This window comes from Neofelis nebulosa, chromosome 12 (genome assembly GCF_028018385.1).
Source record: "Neofelis nebulosa isolate mNeoNeb1 chromosome 12, mNeoNeb1.pri, whole genome shotgun sequence".
Classification (NCBI taxonomy): domain Eukaryota; kingdom Metazoa; phylum Chordata; class Mammalia; order Carnivora; family Felidae; genus Neofelis; species Neofelis nebulosa.
Genome location: NC_080793.1, coordinates 2,446,710 through 2,467,532, shown reverse-complemented (window position 1 = coordinate 2,467,532; position 20,823 = coordinate 2,446,710). Strand labels below are relative to the sequence as shown.

General features: G+C 63.8%; 1 protein-coding gene across 1 annotated transcript; it reads right to left on the bottom strand.

Moving 5' to 3' along the window:
* Positions 1-439: 439 nt before the first annotated feature.
* Positions 440-20,735, bottom strand: DBH (dopamine beta-hydroxylase). Its single transcript, XM_058693617.1, has 12 exons — positions 19,940-20,735; positions 17,277-17,423; positions 15,418-15,675; positions 14,405-14,581; positions 13,648-13,750; positions 10,259-10,425; positions 7,251-7,394; positions 6,800-6,838; positions 6,073-6,132; positions 2,446-2,573; positions 1,903-2,062; positions 440-1,001 (listed from the first exon to the last, which is right to left on the bottom strand). Exons 1-12 carry the CDS (start codon positions 20,255-20,257, stop codon positions 870-872), a joined length of 1,833 nt encoding a protein of 610 aa, XP_058549600.1. The 5' UTR covers positions 20,258-20,735; the 3' UTR covers positions 440-869.
* Between the last annotated feature and the right edge of the window lie 88 nt (positions 20,736-20,823).

Genomic DNA, 20,823 nt, shown 5'->3' with positions numbered 1-20,823 from the left:
CCCGCCGTGGAAAGGAGGCTCAGACGAGGCCCCCTCCCGTGGGGGCGGTGCCCCTAGGCGCCGGCCCGCGTGTGACTTTCATGGTCTCGTTCACCCAACAGCATGGGCCCCATTTGCTAGATGAGGAGACTGAGGCTCAGGGAGGGGGAGTGACCCACCCGAGTCCCACCTCCACCGCAGGCCTGACTCCACAGCCTGCTCTTGAAAGCAGCCGGGGCTGACTCCACCTCCCCGAGGAGCTGGCACCCAGATCCCCGTCTGGGTCTCTGCCGACTCATCTCTCAGTGCTGGTGAGACTTGTTAGCATTTCCCTTTAGGTGGGCGAAAATATCTGTTTACCCTGGGAGAGAGCAGTCTCCCCAGGCAAATGTCTAACTAGCTAAGTGGCTGTCCTGCCTCCGTGGCAGGGAAGACGCCCACTGTGACAAAGGAGCCACTCTGCAGGGAAACGTTTAAGTAGCACGTGTACCCAGAGCGCACCAACACAGATCGCCATCCACGGGGGCTGGGGACGCGGGGGCCGTGTCAGGGGGTCCGCCCCGCGGCCAGGACCAGCGCCTCTCGGCGAGGTAGGCGGGGCTTTGGGCGCACTGGACTCTAGGCCACCGAGGGGGGTGTGGAGAAGGCCTTGGTCGCCCCCAGTCCCAGGTGGGTCAACAGGGGACTCTCACGGGACCCTCTCCGCATGCAGGGGATCCTTGAGGGGCAAACGCTAGAATGGACCATGGTATTAGGCGGGGTGGGGGTGGGGGGCTGGGCCCTGCCCATTCATCCTGGGCACACAGGGGTCTTCACAGAGTGGGGGTGCACAGAGCTGGTGTGATCCCACAGCCGTAGCATGGAGTGGGGAGTGAGAGATAGTCCCCCACTCAACCTTTGCCCCCACCAATGTTGACCACAGTGTGGCTGGAGGGGCTCTGATCCTGGCTGGCTGGGCAGTGAGAGGTGGGCTCTTCTAGCTTGGAGATGATCTCAGGCAGAGGCTGCCGATTCCATTCACCCTGCAAGGAAAGGACCAGGAGGTAAACTGAGGCTGGAGGGGTGAGATGGGGCACCGCCTTCCCAGCCACTTTTCCCCGTGACCTCTTGGGCTCTTGCCCTCAAATTCACCTTATCCCAACCCAACTCACCTTCCTTCCCTCCGGTTGGAGTCACCCCCGTCCCCACCCCCGCCCCCCGACCACCTGTCCCTCACTTCAAGTGTCACCCAGATGAAGCCAAATCAGAGGCCCTGGGTGTAGGCTGAGTTTTTAGCCCCTCCTCTCCAACCAGGCCGCACCAGATGCCGCGTTTTCAACCACATGAGATGTCCACACCGCGTCTCTCTCCCAAGCCAGCGTCAACCCCGCCCTCGGTGCCGGGAATGTTTGATTCGGCAATTAATCTGGCTCCGAAGGGCAGGAGATCTGCCTCCCAGACTTGCAGGCTCGCAGACCTTTCCACACCCCACCCCGCACCAGCCCGGCCTCCACCGGCTCGCTCTCTGCTCTCGGGAATAAGCGAGATGCCCTGTTCGGCTTCTCGCCTGCCCCTCCCCCCTGCCCCTTATTTCTGGGCTCTGGGGGCGTTGCTGGTGCCCCACTCACACCACCAAGACAAGCCCCTGGGCGTGATGTTGCCTGGGAGAGGGCCATCAGGCCGATCAGCCTCCCCGCTGCAGGCCCTCCGTCCGTCTGGGCCCGTCTGCACCACCGGGTTTCTCCAGCTGTTCGGAGGGAGCGCTTTTTGCCAGCTCCTTGGGGCGCAGCCCCATCGCTCCCCCCCCGGGGTCCTCGGCGGGGCCTGGGGCGCCCAGGGGCAGTACCCGGGGACCTGCCGCCGGGCGGGGGTCGGAAGGTGTGAGGGTGTCACCTCGGGCGGGTGGCCTGCTGCCTGCGGCTCCCCCGCCCCCCACGCACGCACCTGGAAGCGGACGGCCGAGGACTGGTTGCAGTGCATGGAGATGGGGGCGAAGCCGTACAGGGCCCTGAGCACGTCTCGATTGAAGGAGTTCCAGGGAACCGCGGCAAACTGCTCAGGGACAGAGGCCTGGGGGCAGGTGCACACTTCCTCACCATTGAACCTGGTGGGGGGGAGGGGGGAGAAGTGCGGTGGGGCCGATGGGGTGGGGGTGGGTGACCCCCCCCCCCGACAGGTGGACTCAAGCCGCCTCCCCCCCGACCCTGCCGCCTCCACGCCAAGCGGGGGCCGGGAACGGCCGCTCCAGGGTTGGGCCCGGAGGGTTCCTCGGGCCAATTCCAGGCTCAGCAGGACAAGAGGACGGGGATCTATCAGTGATGCCTGCCACGGGCCCCTCCCAGGGCAGCACGTGCTCCCAGAACTCGGCCTGGATGGCTCACGCTTCCCCAGCTGCCTGACCGTGGGGGGGGGGGGGGGGGGGGGAGGGTCCTCCGCTGCGCCCGGGGACGGAGACCCCAGGCAGGCACACTCCCGTGGAACTGTCACCTGTTCACCAGGTGGAAATACCCCCGCAGGAAACCCGGGTCCACGGTGCTCTTGCAGAGCTCCAGCTGCGTCTGGGGATAGTAGTGGATGTAGTTGACACACATCTCCTCCAGGATACCGAAGCCCCCCTGCGAGACGGGGAGGACGCCCGTCAGGACCGGTGCCTCGTGGGGCGCCACCACCGCCGGCTTCCGGGCCTGTTCACCGCCTTCACTCGCTGGGGCACAGCACGGGTGGTGTTCCGAGTGAGCAAAGTCCCTGCCTTCTGGGGATTCCCTGTCTCCCTTGACGGGACAGACAGACAAGCAAGCCCGCCGGTGACCGCGTCTCAGGTGGCCACGGGTGTCAGGAAGAAAAAGACCACGGGGTGAGGACACGGGGGTGTCGGCGCGCCCATTTTATGGATATGGAAACTGAGTCCCGGGGAAGGTAAGGGGCAAGGTCTGAGTGGACACGACCTCCCAACCTTGGCTGAGGAGGGGCCCCCTTGCCAGCGGGAGCCTGGGGACAGAGGACAGCGGGGAAGAACTCCCCTCGCACCGTGGAACCCGCACCGTCTACCGGTCGTTTCCAGAACTCGACTCTGAGGCGGGGGATGGCGGCCTCCCAGGGCCACCCTGTGGCTTTGTCGTGTGGGAGGGGGCAGAGTGGGTTCTTCCGGCCGCCTCGGGCTTCAGGCCCCTGGCCGATCCCTGTTCTTGCAGCCCAGACCCCGAAGGAACAGGAAGCAGGCGGCCGCGGGGAGCGGGACTGGAGGAGAGGCTCCGTGTGGCAGCGGCCCCACAAGAGAACGGCCAGCCCAGACCCCCGCGGGCCGCTCTGGCCACCTGTGCCGTGTCCCGGGCTCCCGGCCCCTTGTGCATGTTGATGCGGGCCTGGCGGGGGGTGCAGCGTGTGGCGGGCAGGGGCGTTTGGGGAAAGAGGGGCACTGCTCCTTGGCAGTACAAACGAAGTCTGCACAGAGCCCAGCCGAAGGCCCGTCTCAGCCCCGTCCCGGTGTGGACGCCGCTCTCGAGGAGGTCAGCGCGTTTACACAGGAAATTTCCCGTGAGCTGATCTGCCTGGCTCCCGGGCGGCCCCCACCGGACGGTGTTACCTGTGTTGTTCTCTGGTTCCCCAGGGCCCCGGGGGCCCTGAGTTTATCGCCTGGCCTGGCCGCAGACGGGGAGGGTCACCTCTCTCGTCCGGTTCCAGAGCCCCCTCGCACGCCGCGCCCCGGGACGTCCAAAGAGAGTCCTGACCCCGGAAGGCTCTGGTCGTGCGAGCCCTCCCTTCACCTTCGCCTCGGGATGGAAATCACATCCCAAAGCCCCTGTCTCTCCGGTGCAGGCCAGATTGTGAGTGCCTGCTGGGAGCCGTCAGCTGCCCTGCTCCTCGGTCCCTCTGGGGTGATGACAGTGGCAGTTGAGAGGAGGGAGTGGGGCACCCGGGGCCTCGGCTCGAAGAACTTGGCGTCTGAGACATCAGGGGTGCGCCTGGCCTGAACATCCTGGGCCCGGATGCCAGTTGACCTCGAGGAGGCGGGCGGGGCAGTGACCATGGCCCTCGCAGAAGTAACACTGGGTGGGGGTGGGCCTGGGGGGTCCCCTTCACTGCCCCGCCCTGGCCCGCGGCCCCGGCAGGCCCACCTGCGGAATGGGGAGATACTGCGGTCCTGCCAGGGGCCTGGCTCATCGTACAAGAGCTCAGAGCTCTGTAGGGAGAGGCGGCCCCTGTGAGCTCGGCGGCCGGACCAGCCCTGCTGCCTGTGGGGCCGAGGGCCCTTGGCTGCTCCCCCAGCACTGTCTCCCCCTGGAACCTCCTCACAGGGTCCTGGGGAGGCTTAGAGGGTCCCTGAGCTCGGACAGGGTGAGCCGTGGGACCCAGCCCGCCGTGTGGAGAGAGCAGTCCCTGTTAGCAACTGTTGCTCTATGTACTGAGCCCCTCCTCGAGACAGAAGCAGTGGCTGTAGAGTCCAGGCCAGGGCCGTGTGCCTGCCAAGGTCTCCTACTCCCCGAGTTTATGACCATGGACCCGGAGAAGCTGTCACCCCAAATCCAGAGGGAGGGAGGGAGAGAGGGAGGGAGGGAGGAATCGTGCCTCAAGCGCCTTGCGGGCGCACGGCCGGTTATCAGCTGTGTGACCTCCGGCAAGCGTCTTCCCTCTCTGAGCCCCAGCTCTCACCTGTGAGAACACAGAGCCCCTCCCTTGCCGACCGGTGGGAAAAGCAGTGACGTGCTACCACTGGGTACATCTCGGAAGAACCCCGAGGACGTGACGCTGGGGGCAAGACGCCCGTCAGGAAAGAGTGCGGATGACATGAGTGCAGTTACCTGAAGGCCCCGGGGTGGGCAAACCCACAGAGGCGGGAGGCAGGACGGGGGCTGGCGGCTAAGGGGGCAGGCTTCTTTTTGCAAAGAGGACACGCTCTGACCTCGACGGTGCGGGTGGTTGCACACAGCTGTGCCGAGCCTAAAAAGTCACTGGACGGCACGCTTTAAATGGGCGAATCGTCTGGCATGTGAAATACGTCTCGATAAAGCCGCGAGTGGGGTGCCCTGGGTTGGGGGGCTGTAGCCCCAGGTCTGTTCCTCCGGGAGCCTCGAGGTTCTCGGGATGCTAACGGGGGGTGGGGGGGGGGGAACCACGGTGACCAAGAAGACAATTAGCAAAGCCGTGTTGGCCGGCGGTCAGTTTGCCAGGACAGCCCTGGTCGATGCCTGCCGAGCACGCGTGACTATTAACAGCACTGGCTGCCACTCCACAGAGGGCGCCGGCCGGGTGACGGTGTCGGGGACCTGCGTATGGCCACCCACCACACAGCCAGCCCTGAAGACGGTGTCTCCTCCCGGGCCACCCACGGTGCAGCCCAAGTGCATCCATCCACACCCTTGCCCGGCAGAGCCAACCGCACACCAGCACGGACTTGTCTTTGCCAAAAGGCCCCAACGGCAATGGCGTGAAAATTAGTCTTTCTGCGGCCCGTTTATTTTTGCCCTCAACAGTCTGCAGGCTCGTCACCTAAGGTCCGGGGGTGTTCTCAGTCCTCGGGGGCCTTCCCCAGCCTCCCTCTGCCCGGGCACTCGGTCACCGTCCCCCGCCCCCACCTCCCCCCCTTCCCTACTCGACGAGGCCCCCCTGTTCTGGGCCCTCCCTGTTCTGGTTTTTAGTGTTTATTCCAACTCTGCCTGTCCCCCTGGGTGAGGGAGCTCCGCACAGACAGGGATCAGCCGCACGCCCGTCTCCCCAGCGTCCGCACACAGGTGCTGATGTGTCTACTGCAGAGGCTCTCAGACTCAGGCAGGCGTCAGAGTGACTTGGGGGTGCTTCTTAAACCGGAGATGGCCACGTGTCACCACCCAAATTCCGACTCAAGGTCTGGAGTGGAGCCTGTGAGTTTTTGCTTCTCCCAAGTTCCCAGGGGGGCCTGGCCGAAGGACCCTTACCCCGAGAACCTCCAGTTTACCGAATGAGCGAGGGACGGCACCCCCTGCCTTCCGGCAACCTACGCTCTAGGTAATGAGTTAAGACTTGTCCTCCCGAAAGGGTAGAAAGCCCCAAAAGGGACCGCCCCCCCCCCCCGCCCTGCCCCGCCCCAGCCTCACACGTTCCGTGAGCAGGCACCAGGGAAAAGTCAGCGCGACTTACCACGGTAGCCAGCTCCCTGTCTTCTGTGTTGTACGTACAGGAAGTGACGAGCACGTCCCCCTGGGGAGCCGAGCCAAGAGACGCTCATCAGCACCCGTGCACTTGGGGGTAACAGGTGCACCGGGCTGCTCCCACGTTTGACCAAGCCCCCACAGGAGGAGAGAAAGGCACGAAGGCACGTGCCACGGTCCGCAGTCATCCATCAATTACTGAGGAACCTCAGGGTGGCCTCTGGGCCCCCCACACGTGAGGGTCAAAATCTGGGTGTTCCCAGGGACTGGCCGCCCATTGGCACGGGCTTCTGCGCCCCTCAGTACCCAGGTCACAGGCAGGCGGGACTGTTGCGCGGACCGGTTGCTCACGTCACAGCCCGTGGGTGAACTGGGCCAAGCCCCGGCCTGAGCCCCGGCTCCCCTTCTTCATGACCAGGGGCCCCACCAGCGACCCCCATGCCTTTGTCTTTCCCTGAAGCTCAGGGCTTGTTGCCGGCTGATCAGGCATGTTGCCTGCGCACCAGGCCCCCCGGGGCTGCCTGCGCCGGGCCCTCTGAGGCCTCGGTCACGTCCTGGTGGACCTCACCGTGGGATGGCCCCAGCCCCCGCCTCGCCTCGCGTGGACGTGCTTCTAGAAGTCCTCACACGGTCCATGCCGTCCTTCGTGCCTTTCTCTCCTCCTGTGGGGGGCGCCCCCAGCCCTCCCCGCCTCCCGCTCCTGACTGGGCACTCACCGGGCGCACGGACACCATCTTTTTCAACATGCGGATCTCCTGGGTGGGCGGAGGGGAGAGTTCAGAGGGCTGCAGACCAGCTCCCAGCCACCTCTCGTCTGCAGCCCTCTGGGGCCGTGCTCCCAGCCCCTCGGGGCGGGGGGGGTGGGGGGGGGATGCCAGGACCGGTCAAGTGTGGCCTCCAGCCAGGAAGGGATTAGCCCCAGAAGGTGGTATTCCGGGACGGACTTTACCATCTGTAAAGCCACATGCCAGAATCTGCCACCAGAGTCCCTCCCTTGGATTGAACCCCCAAAGGGGAGGGGCTGGCCGCTGTGAGCTCTCAGGTGTCTGGCCCGGCCCAGGACGAGGAACCCGGCATGGGCACGCTCCTGAGGCCGTGGGAGACAGAAGGTGAAACAGGCCCCCAGCCCGGGCACCGAACGGGCCCCGCGGGGCGGGCGGCCCCTACCTGGAAGTGAGGGCTGTAGTGGTCGTCCCTGTTCACAATCTCCCTCTCTCGGCCGTCCCGGACCAGCACAGTGACCACCTTCCTCCCCGTCAGGTGTGTGTGGAGCTGGGAGGCGAAGATGTGGATCCCTGAGGGAGGCAGGGCCTGCAGGGCGGGGCGGGGTCAGAGCCCGGCACGCGGGGGACCCTGCCGCCTGCCCTCGTGCTGACCGCCGGCCCGGATCGCGGGCCGCGGGACAGCGACACCACCGAGCCCGCGTCCCCAGAACGTCTGCCCTGCCCAGCCTCGTCTTTCTCCCTGGACGGTTGAGTCCCCGTCAGGAAACTCCGTAGGGAGGGAGCTGCCCGCAGAGCGGTGTCACGGTCACGGCCCTGGTCTTCCAAAGCAGCTGCCTGCGGGAGCCTGCAGAGGCTCGTCAGGGGGCGCAGCCGGCTTCCTTCTTCGAGCCCCTGAAGGCCGCTGCGTCCACTTTTCATCCACTCAACAGACTTTAAGGGGAGTGCCCGGCGGGCAGGGGGCCACCCGGGTGAGCACAGTGGGACCCCCCGGCTCGGCGGGCCCGGGTCCGGTGCCAGGCGGTCCCGTCCAGCGCCCGCCGGGCACCAGCGTCAGCAGCTGCCCTGTGGCACGACCCACGGGAGACCTTCCCCTGCTTCACGGTCACGCTGTCTTCCGGCCGTGGCACTGACCGCCGTGGCACTGAGCGCGGAAGCCGTCGGCTGGCCCTCAGAAGGGGCCTCCAGCCCTCACATCGAGACGCCTGCCCTCCCCGTTGAGGCGTGAGGGGACTTCCCAGAGGAAGGACGTTCTCCCTGACGTCACGTGGACTTGGCTTCGACAGAACGTTTCCTCAAACGGTTACACGTGGGAAGCGTTTTCCCCACCCGCCGTCTCCCCGGCGGCACCCCACCGTGCTCCGCTGTGCTCCGTCCACACTGTTGGCGGCTCGGGGGCTCCTGCGGCCGTGGCTCTGTCGCCGAGCGACCCCAGGCTGCGGAGATTTCTGCCCGTCGGCTGATTTCACCTCGTGCTTTCCCTCTTGCCCTCCACCTGCTGCTGTCCTGCCCTTGGCATCTTGGAAACTTCCGGCCCCCGCTCAATGATTTGAGCCTGGGAAGGCTTACGGCCACGCCTGTGACGACTGGCAGCCTCCGCTTGCTTGCGGGACCCTGGGTTTCTCTCCCCGAGGCCCCAGAGGCTCGTCGCTGGCCCGGGGGCCTGTGGTCTCGAACGCTATACTTTTTCTTGGCTTGTCCATCTGGACGAGGATATGTCGACCACACCGGCCTTTCAGTTGCCGAATTTATGCCCCTCGGTGATGTGCTAAAGGAGAGACAGGGCCAGACTCCGTGGAGACCCTTCAACAGGTTTTCCACATCATGCGATTTTCAGAAAAATATGTACTATTTGAAGGGGAGGAGGGGCAAACTGAGTTTTTCTCTCCTGGTGGTAAAGTATCGGGAGGCTGGTCTACATTCCCAGGAAGGACGCTCTCCCTAACGTCACGCAGACTTGGTTTTGACAGAACATTTCCCAAAACGCGGGCTAGAGGCGTTCTCCAGAGGTCAGAGTGCCACGGGGCCACTTGCCCTGGTGCGTCCTCAGTGGGTCACGCCCCAGGCCCACGCCTGGGGCCACAGAGCCTCTCCAGCGGCAGGAGGAATCACTGACGGGAGCTCTGGGGATGCGGGCAAGAGCGCCAGATGCTGGTCTCAGAAAAGAAGGAACCGATCGAGGCTGATGGCTCGATCTCTCTTCGGCTCGGGGAGCCCACGCGGAGCACAAGTCCACGTGGAGAGCCAGCTCGCTGGGGAGACACGCGCACCCGATGCCACGTCGCAAAGCAGCCCGCTGCGGTGGCCACAGCTCTGCAGGTCAGACCCACGCGCGCCTGCGCGCCGTGCACCTGCTGGGACTGTGGCCCCGGCCCCCGGCTCCTCGGCTGCAGGGCCTGGCGGTCAGCGCTTACCCAGCGGGGCGCTGTGGGAAGCCAACGGCGTGGCGGCATTCGCCACAGACAGAAAACAGAAAAGAACCCCCGGCAACAAATCTAAGACGAGCCAACACCCCGCTAGGAAAACAAAGTTGTGAGCAGATGTTCACGGGAAAGAACACTGCCGATGAGACGGATGAAAAGACCCTCACCGTCAAGCTCTACAAAGAGTCGGGGAAATTCACGCTCAACAGTGAAGCGTTCTTCCAAGTGACTGGGGAAATATTGAAAATATTGATAACGTGGCGGGGGTGGGGGGAACAGGTACGCTTTCTGGAGGGCACTTTGTGAGATTTATTCAAATTCAAGCTCACGGCCTCTGTGCACGGCATCTTCTGGACTCTACCTGAGAAAACGTCTTCCTGGTGTGCAAGGACGTCCCAGTAGCCTTCTTCTCGTCGTCGGTGAGAAGTCGGCAGGGGTCTGCACACGGGCGGCTAGGGGGCAGGTGGACACAGGCGGGGCCGGACGAGGCAGGGGAGCGCCGAGGGCGCAGAGCCTGGGAAGGCTGCCGCTCCTTTGGAAGCGAGGTCCCTACCGCCCACTCCGGCTCCACGTGCCGACCTGCGCCCCACCCGCCCTCGCACGGCCCCGAGATCGGTGCCCCCTGGCCGCGGCGGTCTGGCCCTGGTGAGGTCCACCGTGGAACCACGCTGGGCGAGGGCATGTGGCCGCCAAAAGGCAAGTAAGTGGCAGGACACATGTCTCCTATTCGGTCTGTTTGCTTTTAGACAGCACATATAAGGGCACGTCGCCATTTGTAGTCTGGAAGGACACAAAGGAGCCGAAAACGGGGTGCCTGGGGGCGGGGGGGGCTTTATCTGCAGCTGCAGTACCCGTGGTTTGACGGTGAACGCACGTCTCTCTTATTCTCGGAATGAAAGCCTGGTTTTCAGGGCGGCGCGAGGAAGCGCTGGCCGGCACGTGCCGTGGACCGGGTGGGAACCGCCCGTAGGACCCCAGCCGGGGGAACCAGGGCGAGGGAGGGTGAGGTGCCCGGCCCAGCCCCGCTTACCAGCTGGGTGCACTTGTCCGTGCAGTAGCCGGTGAGGACGAAGGCCGTCTCCCGCGGGGGGATGGCCATCAAGGGCGAGTACACAAGCCCCAGCTCCATGATGCCCGCGTCGAAGCGACGTAGCGTGGCCGTGTAGTGCAGGCGGATGCCCGAGGAGTCGCGACGGCCTGGCAGAAAGAGGGGCGCAGGGGAGCGGAAGGGCTCGCGGCTGCCCCTGCCGGTCGGCCCCGTGCTCCGGCTCCGGCAGGCCCCCCCCAGCCGCCCTCGGCCGCGCCCTGCACCTGCTCCCACACCTGTTTATGCCAGGCGTTGACGCGCTCGGTGCGACACCCACGTGGAGAGAAAGAGCCGTTGTTTCTATGAAAACTAAGTTGATGCTTTGGAAAGACTTGACAAAGGCGGGTAACGAAAACCGAGCGATGCGTCAGTGGGGGGTGAGGCGCCCGCGAGATATCTAGAAAGCTCGCAACGCCTCAGGCGGCTTTGCAAATGCTCTGATGTTCTCCCCCCCCCCCCCACCCCCCACGTTCAGAGGCGTCTGCACTGGAATCTGTGCAAATAGGAGGGTGGGGAACGGCGTCCACCCCAGCCCCCACCCCCCCACCCCCCCACCCAGGAGCCTCCACCCCCTGGCAAACGTGGGCGAGCGAGGACATCCGCGTGTTCTAGTCGACAAGAAGCAGCCTCCCACTTTACTCCTTTGGTTACCGCCCTGCAAGGTCAAGGCAGACCCAGGGCGTGCGCTGAGGGCATCGCAAAACAACGAGAGCGGGAGGGTGGGGCCCTGGAGCAGGGCGGGCGTTGGGCTCACGCACGATCCCGGACTCCCCTTGGCCGACAGTGTGCTGTTGTCTCAGACAAGTCGCCGTCCTTCTCTGGGCCTCTCTGGGCTCAAATTCAAGAGCCTCCTCCAAAGGAGAACTCAGGGCTTCTGCCCATCACTGTCCAGCCACTCCGGCCGGTTCTTCTTACGGTTTGCTAATTGCACAGTCCGTGAGGCTCCCCGGGCAGGCCTCCCAGCGGTCACATGAAACTGATGGTCAGAGGTCAGGGATGCTGGCAGCCACAGGCACAGCCACACAACCACGTGGCCTCCAGGAGCCCCTGCTCTACCCCTGCCCGGAATCGGTCAGCCGAGGCCCCACGTGTGTCAGGGCAGAGCCCTGGGCCAGTCCCACGGGGGTCGGCGGGTGGGGGAGATAAGGGGGCCGGACGTGGTTCCACCCTTCAGAACGTACTGCAGAGCTGGGACACGGGCAGAGGAGCCCATGTCACTGAAGAATCATCCGCCCCGATTTATAGATGAGGAAACTGAGGCTCACAGCCCGAGCTGGAGACCTTGCCCAAGATCGCAGGTCGGGATCTGAGCCCGGAGCATTGCCAGGGGCCGCGGACTCACTGCTCATTCACCTCGAGGTGGGGCCAAGATCGCCCCCCTTGCCTCTGCCTCCCCCTGCCCTACTCCCGGCCCCCCCGCCCCATGCAATGTCCAAACTCAGCGTCTGTATCTCTGGGCTGGTTACATCAGAGGATAATAATAAGGGAGATGCCATTGGTTAAAATTCAGATGGGGATTAAATAATGAAATAATTGTGGCATTTTGATATTTATAGAAAAGCAGCCCATCTCCAGATTTGTGAAGTGACTGAGCGTCCTTATATTTGGCAAAGGATCCATAAATATAACCAGATAATCAGGAAGAGACAGACCTCCCTGACGCTTAAGGAGTTTTCAAAAATCCATTTGCTTTCAGGTTTTAAATGAGCAATAAATCCCATATCATGCTAAAGCCCGAGCTGACTTATGCCCTGCTCTGTGCACACTATGGATAATTCCGGGGGTGGCAGAAAGAGTTAGTTATCGCTGATGGAGCACACCCCGGTGCCCACGGCCGCATGATGGGGGGAGGGGTCCCCCGCCAGGGTCATGCAGCTAGAGAGGCCCGGGCTGGGGCCCAGCCTGAACTTCCTGCTCTCATCTCTCAGACTATGCTGTTCCTCACGCACACAAATGAAAACAAGCATCCCTTAAAACAAAACCAAAAAAAAGACAGAGAGCTAGAAGAACAGGGCTATGTGGCCGTATGGGGCAGAAGGTGCCGGGGCAGCAGAGAGATGGAAACATTTCTATTTCTGATGAGGCGTCAACTGGCCTCGCCATCCTAAACATCCACCCTGGTCGTCCGCCTGCAGGCACGGGGTGATCCAGCAGCCAGGGCTGCCCAGGGCAGACATCACTGAAAAGCGACAGCACGGCCCTGCTGCGGCCCCGGCCAGCCTCGGGTGCCCTTCCAACAGGAGCCCCGTGCCTCTGCTGAGGGTCAGTTAGAGGAGCCCCCGTCACAGAACCATGTGGATAGAAAGTCCCACAGGCGTGCTCGGGCTCCAGCGTGCGACTGCTGTGTTGGGCTTCAAGGAGCAGGGGGGAAGCTCACAGCCAGAAATGCCGCCCCCTCCCCCAAGCCAGGCACTCTTCCCTTGACCTGAAGATAGTCCGGGCGGCAGTGCCTTCAGCGGGCCGGCCGTCGCAGGGTGGGTGCTGGGCAGGGGCCACGCTGGCCCCAGAGTGGCCTGCCGTCCTGCCGGGTGGCCCTGTTCTGGCCCAGCCAGTTGTGGGGAGGGCAGAGGCATCGGGCCTGGATGCTGGCGGCCACCCCGTTGGGGGGGGGGGGGGGACAGTTGGGGACAAGAGGCAGCTACTGGTCTGACAGCCTCAGAGAAGTGGGACTTCCAGGGAAACCGGGGACAGTGCTCTGGCCCGGGACCTCTCCTCACTGAGCTTGAGCCTATCGGCCCCACTACAGAGCGAGGACGGGGTGTGGGGAGGAGGGCAGGCCGCTGGACCGAACCAGTACCTAAGTGATTCCTTACAGGTCTGGAGTCCGCCCCATCTTGGCAGTTCAGGTGTGGGTCCAGCCACTGGAGGATACGTGGCTGAGGCTGCCCACGGTCCAGACCCAGACCTCCTGGCCCCTCCTGCCCACTTCGAGGCCCTGGTGGGGGTCCCTTCACCCTTCACCCTTCACCCCTGGGCCTTAGTTTCTTCATCCGCAAATGGGCAAGAAACCTCTGCCTGCCTTTCCCAGAGGGTGGTTCTGGCAGTGGGTGCGTTCGAGAAAGATGGGGGTGCCGAGCTCCCACTGCGTGGGGTGCAGCGATGAGCCAGCCAGCCGGGGCCCCGTCCCGGGGAGCGCTCTGCCGTCACGGGAGAGGAGCAGAGGGAAAGGCGTGAGAGGCTGTCATGCCTCGATGGGGCGTCCGAGGAGGCTGGACCTCGGAGAGTGGGGTCACCCCAAGCCCCTCCCAGACTGCAGCTGGCTGAGTCCCGGCACAGGGACTCCCCGAGTCCAGGGAGCACAGGGGTAGGAATGCACGCTCAGAGATCCGTACCTTGGATCTTCAGCGGGTTGTGGTAGTGAACTTCCAGACGGAGAAATCTGGAGGACTCGGCGCCCCCAAAGGCAAGGCCTGCTTCCTCCGGGTAGTAAAAGGCCTGCAGGGTGGGGGAAGGAGGTGTGCCAGGCGGTTTGGGCACCGCAGCCCAGACAGGCAGACCGGCGTCTCTCGAGGGGCTCCCAGACGCGGGTCGGGGCAAACCCACCCCACCCGTTGGGGCCTGAGCTGCGGCGTGGGGTGTCGGTGAGGCAGGATCAGAACGAGGCTCTCCCGCTGACGGGCAGCTCATTACCGGCCCGCCCGGATGTCCCTAGTCAACTCGGGGTCAGGAGTAGAGGGAGCTGGCGCCCCACGGCGAGCCTACCCCCACCCCCGGGCCCTGCGCTCGGCCCTGCCGCGCCCCCTGCATCGGCGGCGGGAGCGGCTGGCGGAAGCCCCTCGGTGCAGCCCGTGGAGGCCGCCAGCCAGGACCGCCCTGTGCACAACCCCACATCCAGCGGGGAAATGAGATCGATACCCACAAAGTGCCCACGCTCACGTTGTGCACTTTTGTAGAAGAGCCTTCCGGGCCCGAGAGCAGCGGGGGCACCGCCGGGCCTGGGGCTGACCTGACGGGGCGGGGGCCTCTCTGGTGGCCTCGCCAGCACCCTCTGGAGCCTCTCAGACCGAGAGGCCGGGGGACACAGGTGCGGAAGGGGCGGGACCCCAAGGAGCGCAGAGGAGGCCGGGAGAGGGGGGCGGGGGCACGCACCTTGGCACCCAGGGCCCAGGCGGCCAGCACGTGGCGGCAGTAATCAAGGCGTCCGGGCTTCATCTTGGAATCGCAGGGCCCGCTGAACTGGGGGAAGGTCTCAAACTGGGGGGCACACTGGAAGACCTCCATGTGGTGCACCAGGGCCTCGTTGCCCTTGGTGACGATGGGCTCGTACTGGGGCGGGGCGGGGGGGGGGGGGCGGGAGGACACTGAGCCCGGGGCGGCAGATGCCTGCCTGCTCACCCCCTGGTGGGGGCTCAGCTCCCCCCATGGCCCCTGCTTGCCCATCTGTAAAATGGGAGGGCTAAGGGAGGAGCTTCTGGGGCCCAGGGTTTTGAAGGTGGAGCCACCGAGCCGAAGCCAGTCAGAATCTTCCAGAAGCCCACAAAGACCTCCAGAGTGAAGGCAATAAGGACCCTGGCCAACCATTTCCTGATAAGGTGGGGACAGGAAGGCAGCTGTCCTGGGCAAGGACACAGAGACTGCCCTGAGGGCTAAGCCTGAGCCCAGGCGACCCGGCCGGCCACCCCTGTGGGTCTTTGCACACTCACACAACCTCACAATACTACTGGGGAGAGGAGCGAGCCCCCCCCCCCCCGCAGGGCCAGGAAAATAGGTGACAGTCAGCCACTAACAGCCGCTATCCTCACGGTATATCTCTGGGTGGGTGTTTAGAGCAACTGAGGTCTGAACTGAGCTGCTTTTTTGTGAGGGGGATGTGACCAGATAGACAGACAGAATCAGTGTCCTTTGGTCCCATCTTAGGAAGTCGGGCCACAGGGGCCCGGGGAGGGTGGGCTGTGAGCAAGGCGACAGGATGACAGGGTGACAGGGGGTCAGAGCATGCTCGCGGCCGCAGGAAGTTCAGACTGTGCCCCAGGTTCAGGCGGGAAGAGGACATCTGGTTCAAGCTGAGCCGCGGACGGCTCTCCAGCACGGGGACGTCTCTGCACGCCCCTCCGAGGCCGCCCGCCATGTGCCCTCCGCCCCCCACCCCCACCCCCAGGTACCATGACGATGTGGTGCCGGGAGAAGCCGTCTGGAAGCTCAGTGATGTGGCACCAGTATGTGGTCGGCTGGTCGGGGATCAGGATGTCCGGGGTGCGGATCTCCATGGTGTGCGTGTCCGCGGGCAAGGCCGGGATGGGGATACTGGGCTTTAACAGCTGTACCCTCTGCAGCCCCGTCTGCAGCCCCGAGGTGTTGACGGCCTCCAGCGTCCGGAACGGCTCCTCCAGGACCCCGTAAACCAGGTGGACGGTGCCATCCTGCGGCCAAGACACCCCCCAGACGCCCCAGAGCTGGGCTCCTTGGCACCCGGGGCCGGCCTGGCCCCTGCCCGCCTCACCTGGGGGGTGACATGCCCGGTCCGTGTCTCTGTGAGGCAGGGGTGTCTTTGAGGCTCCCCAAGGACCCGGCCGGGCCAGGCTAATCACCCCACAGCCCGCAGCTTGCGGCAGGCGTCACGCTTCTCCTTTCCAAATACGTTCTGGCCTCGTCCTCTAGGCTTCGGTTCAGCTAGCCACTGCTGGGCCGGACCAGCCGGCCCACCTCGCACATCTGTCCCCTCCACCGCCCCCAGGGTCACCGGGGACAAGCTGTGGGTCATCACCTCCGGTCCCGTGAACAGCTCAGCGTGAGGAGTCAGTGCCCCCACGAAGAGAAACAGACCAGCTCGAGGCTTTGCGACAGAAACATCGGACTTGGAGAGCCGTGCCGTCCCGCTGGTCCCGGACAGTGCAGACACGGGAAGCTCCAGGCAGCACCGTGCCAGAGGTCACAGACAGACCCCAGGAGGCAGGGGTCTGGGCTTGACCTCCTCCCACCAGCTGCCACCAACGCAAGCCTGTCGCCACACGTGGCCTTCCGTGGTCTTCTGGGCGCCGGTGGGTTTGTATTCCCGACGGGTGGCCCGTTTGCTCTCTGAGTTTGCGGCCACCGAAACCTGGGGCCCCTGTGAGCTGCTCTCGCCAAAGAGCGTATCAGAGCTCCGGGCGGGAGGCCCCCCAACACCCAGCCCCGAAGCTCTGAGCTGAGTGCACGCGCACATCAGATGACACCCTGCAAAGTGCTTGGACAGGGTCCGCCTGTCCTTGTGTCGTCCGTGGGGAAGGCGGGTCAGGAGCGTGAGGACCCCGTGACCTGCTGGAAGGACACGGAGGGCCCAGCTCTGTCCCACCATGCCGTGGGGCCCTGGGCAACTCCTTCCCCTGCCTGGCCTCAGTTTCCTTGTCTGGCACACAGACAGCCGGTCACTGCCGTACCATAAAGTTTACACAAGGTGACCGAGGTCAAAGGGCCCTTGAAAATTCAAAGAATTTTGTCTTCAAGGCCAAGCGGGGTTGCTTTTCTGCAGTGGGTGTGTTGGAGCCGCATGAGAAGCCTGTGGTGTTTCTGGATCCACCGTGGCCCTGAGCTCCTGGGCAGAGCTGGTGGGGTCTTAGAGGCCAACCTGCTCTCTCCCCTCCCCCACACTTCACAGGCAGGTAAACCGAGGACATCTGGGGGGTGGGGGGAGGGACCGGCCCCAAGCCTCACAGCCAGTTGGCAACAGGGCAGGTTGGGAAACCAGGTCTCCTGGGCTCTTTCCAGAATTCCACCTGAAGGTGATGGGCCAGGAGGAAAGAGGCAGGAGCAAGATCGTTCTGGTCCCACTTTGAGAGGCTTGGGGGTAGGACCCGCATCTACAACCCTGTTGGCTGGGTGTCAGCCAGGAATACTTCCTGAAGGGGTCAGAGGCTGATAACAGAGCTGGTCTCTTGTCCCCTCCCAGCCACCTCGGGGATCCTTCCCCGGCTTTCTCTCTGCACGCTGCCCCAGGATGCGGGAATGCTCCACGATCTCCTGAGCACGTGGGGCCACCACCTACCTCAATGAGGTAATCCTTGGGGTCACAGGTGTCAAAGGGCCTCTTGAAGATCAGGCTCAGGCCTTCCGGGGTTCTCCGTGCCCTCAGCAGCTGGTAATCCTGCCGGGAATCCAGGTGGATCTGTCCCCTCTGGTCACTCCAGGCGTCCTGCAGAGACAAGGACCGACCCTGAACACAAGAAGCTGAGCGGGAGGCCAGAGCTCAAGGTTGGTTGCCCACAGTGTGGATCCCGGGGGTCCTCCTGGGTCTGGCGGGGGGGGGGGGGGGTGACTCCCACTTTGTGCGTCTGCCTAGAGATAGCAGAGTCATACTCCAATCCCACTCACTTCCTCTGCGCCTTGAAGCAGGGCTCTCAAATCCAGCCGGGACTCGGGGCGGCTGGTTAGGGACAGGGAGGTCTCCCCGCGGACCTCTGAGACCCCAGGGGACGGGGGGAGCGGGGATGAAGACTCGGGCCTCGGACACCCCAGTGCAACGTGACGGTGTGCCTGCAGAAGCCATCCCAAGCCGGAGTCTCAAACCTCTGGGTACACCCAGGAATCTATTGCTAAGAAGGCACCATGATTGGCGATGGGTGTCTGGGACATATACCGCTCCCCCCTACCCGTCTGCAGAGGGAGGGGCACGACAGCACGTGGAGACTGGGTCAGATGGGGGAGGCGAGGAAGAACTCCGCTGCGGGGGTTCAGGTGGCTCTCTCCTCCCGTGCCCTCCCTGACCTCACGCACCCCTGAGAGCGAGCACCCCTTCACTCACTGTGCCCCAGGCGTCTCACTCCCCTCGCCCAGCCCTGACCTTGCCTGGAGAGAGTAAACTGAGGCCCAGGGAGGAAACAGGCCTGCGGCATTTTGCCCGGGGGTTAGTGGGTGGCTGATCTGACCGAGCCCTGCCCTCCCCTCCCCGCACCTGCTTCCTGTGGACCTGACTCTCAGGCCTAGTCTTGCAGGCCAGTGCCGGGAAAGCAGTCACCTACAGAGGATGCTTGGAGGGAGGGAAGAGCCCGCCCCACCGGCCAAAGGCCTCTGTTCCCATTCGGGAACACCACGAGCCCTTGGCCTTGGGATTTTGTTTTTAACCCTGTGTCCCCAAACATGTTTGCTCCATTTCCTTGAGAAGAAAAAGAAACCTGCAGAGAATTTTGCAACACTTCCCCTAGAGAAAAGCCCCACAGTGAAGTTCCTGCTAAGAGACACTACTAATTTGCAGGCCTAATTTAAAAAGCAGAGGCAGAAAGTTAGTGTATGAGAGTTCAGCTGGAAATCTAGAATGTATTTGTTGAACATACGGCTAACGGAGGAAAAACAAGTCTGGCATTTGTTTGCACAGGAGTTTGTTGTGCAAATTCATCTTGCAGTGTGCGGGGGGGTCGGGGGGCACCCAGGCTCTCTTGGCAGCTGGCATCGCTGCCCCTCAAGGAGCTCTCGCGCTCCTGATCCGGGGGCCCGGCTACTCCCGTTCAGAGCTGGGGCTGCCCCAGGTCTTTCTTGGCCGTGACCCCTCCCCGGGGCCACCGAGCATCCTTACGGCGAGCAGACGGTGCAGCCCAGCAAACCAGATCTGGGCAACTGCACCCCATTCTGCCTGGGGGGCCCCTGCAGCTTCCCCCACTTAAACGGATTAAGAAAAACCCTCTGCTCACAGATAAAGACCTTTAAAAAAAGTTGGGGAGGGGGCACCTGGGTGGCTCAGTCGCTTGAGCGTCCGACTTCGGCTCCGGTCACGATCTCGCGGTCCGTGGGTTCGAGCCCCGCGTCGGGCTCCGTGCTGACGGCTCGGAGCCTGGAGCCCGCTTCCGATTCTGTGTCTCCCTCTCTCTCTGCCCCTCCCCTATTCGTGCTCTGTCTCTGTCTGTCTCTCTCTCTCTCTCTCTCTCAAAAGCAAATAAACATTAAAAAAAAATTAAAACAAAGAAGTTAGACCCTCCTGTGTCTGTTTTTGTGGAGAGAGGTGGGTTTCATCCCCAGAGAGGCCCATCTGGGGCCGAGGGTGGGAGCGGTGGCTCAGGCCAGGGGCTGCCTCCGCGCACCTGCACCTCCCTGGAGCTCGTTGAGGGCCCCACAGCCCCTCCATCTCTGGTTCGAAGGGAAACTTCCTCCTTCCCCTACAGTTTACGGTAAAAAATACGGGTGAATTTTGGAGGCGCGGAGTCAAGAGCACCTCCTATTTTGGGTCAGCTCGGTGGGTTTGTGCCACACCTGGGCGGGGGGGCGGGGGTCCACACCTGCTCACCTCATGTGCAAGCTAGGTCTGTGGGTGCTTGCTGCTGTGCTTGGCCACGTGCAGCCACCAGGCCCACGGGGTGTGCTGGGGGGGGGCGGTTGGTGCCGGTGGGGGACGCAGGCTCCACCCTCATCGGTGGGGGGCAGCGGATGCCTTCATCTGCTTGGCACGCGAGTGGCCGGGGCACAGGCGCGCTGGCACGCCGCGTCCTGCTTGGGGATGTGCGGTCAGGGACCGCGGAGGGCATCCGTTTTGTCCTCAGATCGGAATCCCCGAGATGCCCGAGCTTGGGGCGTGGACTTGGCTAAGGTCAGAGTAAACAGGAAGGCAGAGGAGGGAGAGCTTCCTTTGCTGGGTTAAGAGAGGGGGTGAGTGCAGGGTGAAGGCCGGGCGGGGGCTGGGTGAGGACAAGGTCAGGAGCGCTGGGGTTCGGCACGACTCACCCCAAAGTAGGTGCCGTGTCCGTCGGTCCAGAGCACCACCAGGTCAGCATTTTCCAACTCGCCGCGGTCCGACATCCCAAACAGGACACCGGCCTTGAGCTCCTGCACCAGGAGTTGGAAGTGGACGGTCTTCTGCGCGTAGCTAACATTCCAGGAAAGCTCCAGGGACCCCTCGGGATCCAAGGGTATTCGGTAGGGGAAGGGATTCTCGGGGGGGGCCGAGCTCTGCAGTGTGGCCACCAAGATGACCAGGAAGATGGCCACCACCGTGCCATACATGGACGCTGCCTCTCTCGTGTTGGGGCTGGGGACCTGCATGGCCGGGCGAGCTCGGCCGCCCCACTGGGACTTTTATGTCCCGACCCTCCAGGGGGTGGGCCCAAGCTGCCCCGGTAATCGCATTTGTCTGGTAGGGAATTCAATTGTCCCGGTGACCCTCCCACCAGCCTGTGCCCCGGGGCACACCCTTGCGTCCCTCGCTCTCCTAATCGGCACTAATGACACATGGACATCATCAGCGGGAATTGAAGCCGACTGGCTGCTTTCGTTCTGTCTGTATCGTCTCTGCAGAGCTGTCTGGAGGGCGGCCCCTCCCTGCAGCCAGAAGGCCTTCCAGACGCCGTCGGCCCGGCACCGGGCCGGCCACCGGGCGGGCTGTCTGGTCCTGTCCCCGAGCCACACGCAGGATGGGCCCCAGGCCGCCCCATCCATGGATGGGCAGACTGAAGCCCCAAGGGCTTATTTCCAGGGTGACCAGTGAGTAGGTAAGCTGCTGGGGCCCCGGCCCGGTGAGCCATTCCCACGATGCTGGAGGGTGGACCAACTGCAACCTAAAAATAAAAGACGGTCCCCACATAGTCCCTGTGTTTAGACACTCTCTCCAT

Coding starts and splice junctions, on each gene's coding strand:
- DBH (XM_058693617.1), bottom strand. CDS start 20,257: ATGCAGGTCCCCAGCCCCAACACGAGAGAGGCAGCGTCCATGTATGGC. Junction 10,426..13,647: donor CAACCCGCTGAAGATCCAAG/GTACGGATCTCT, acceptor TCTTTCTGCCAG/GCCGTCGCGACTCCTCGGGC. Junction 1,002..1,902: donor CCTCGGCCGTCCGCTTCCAG/GTGCGTGCGTGG, acceptor CTTTCCTTGCAG/GGTGAATGGAATCGGCAGCC.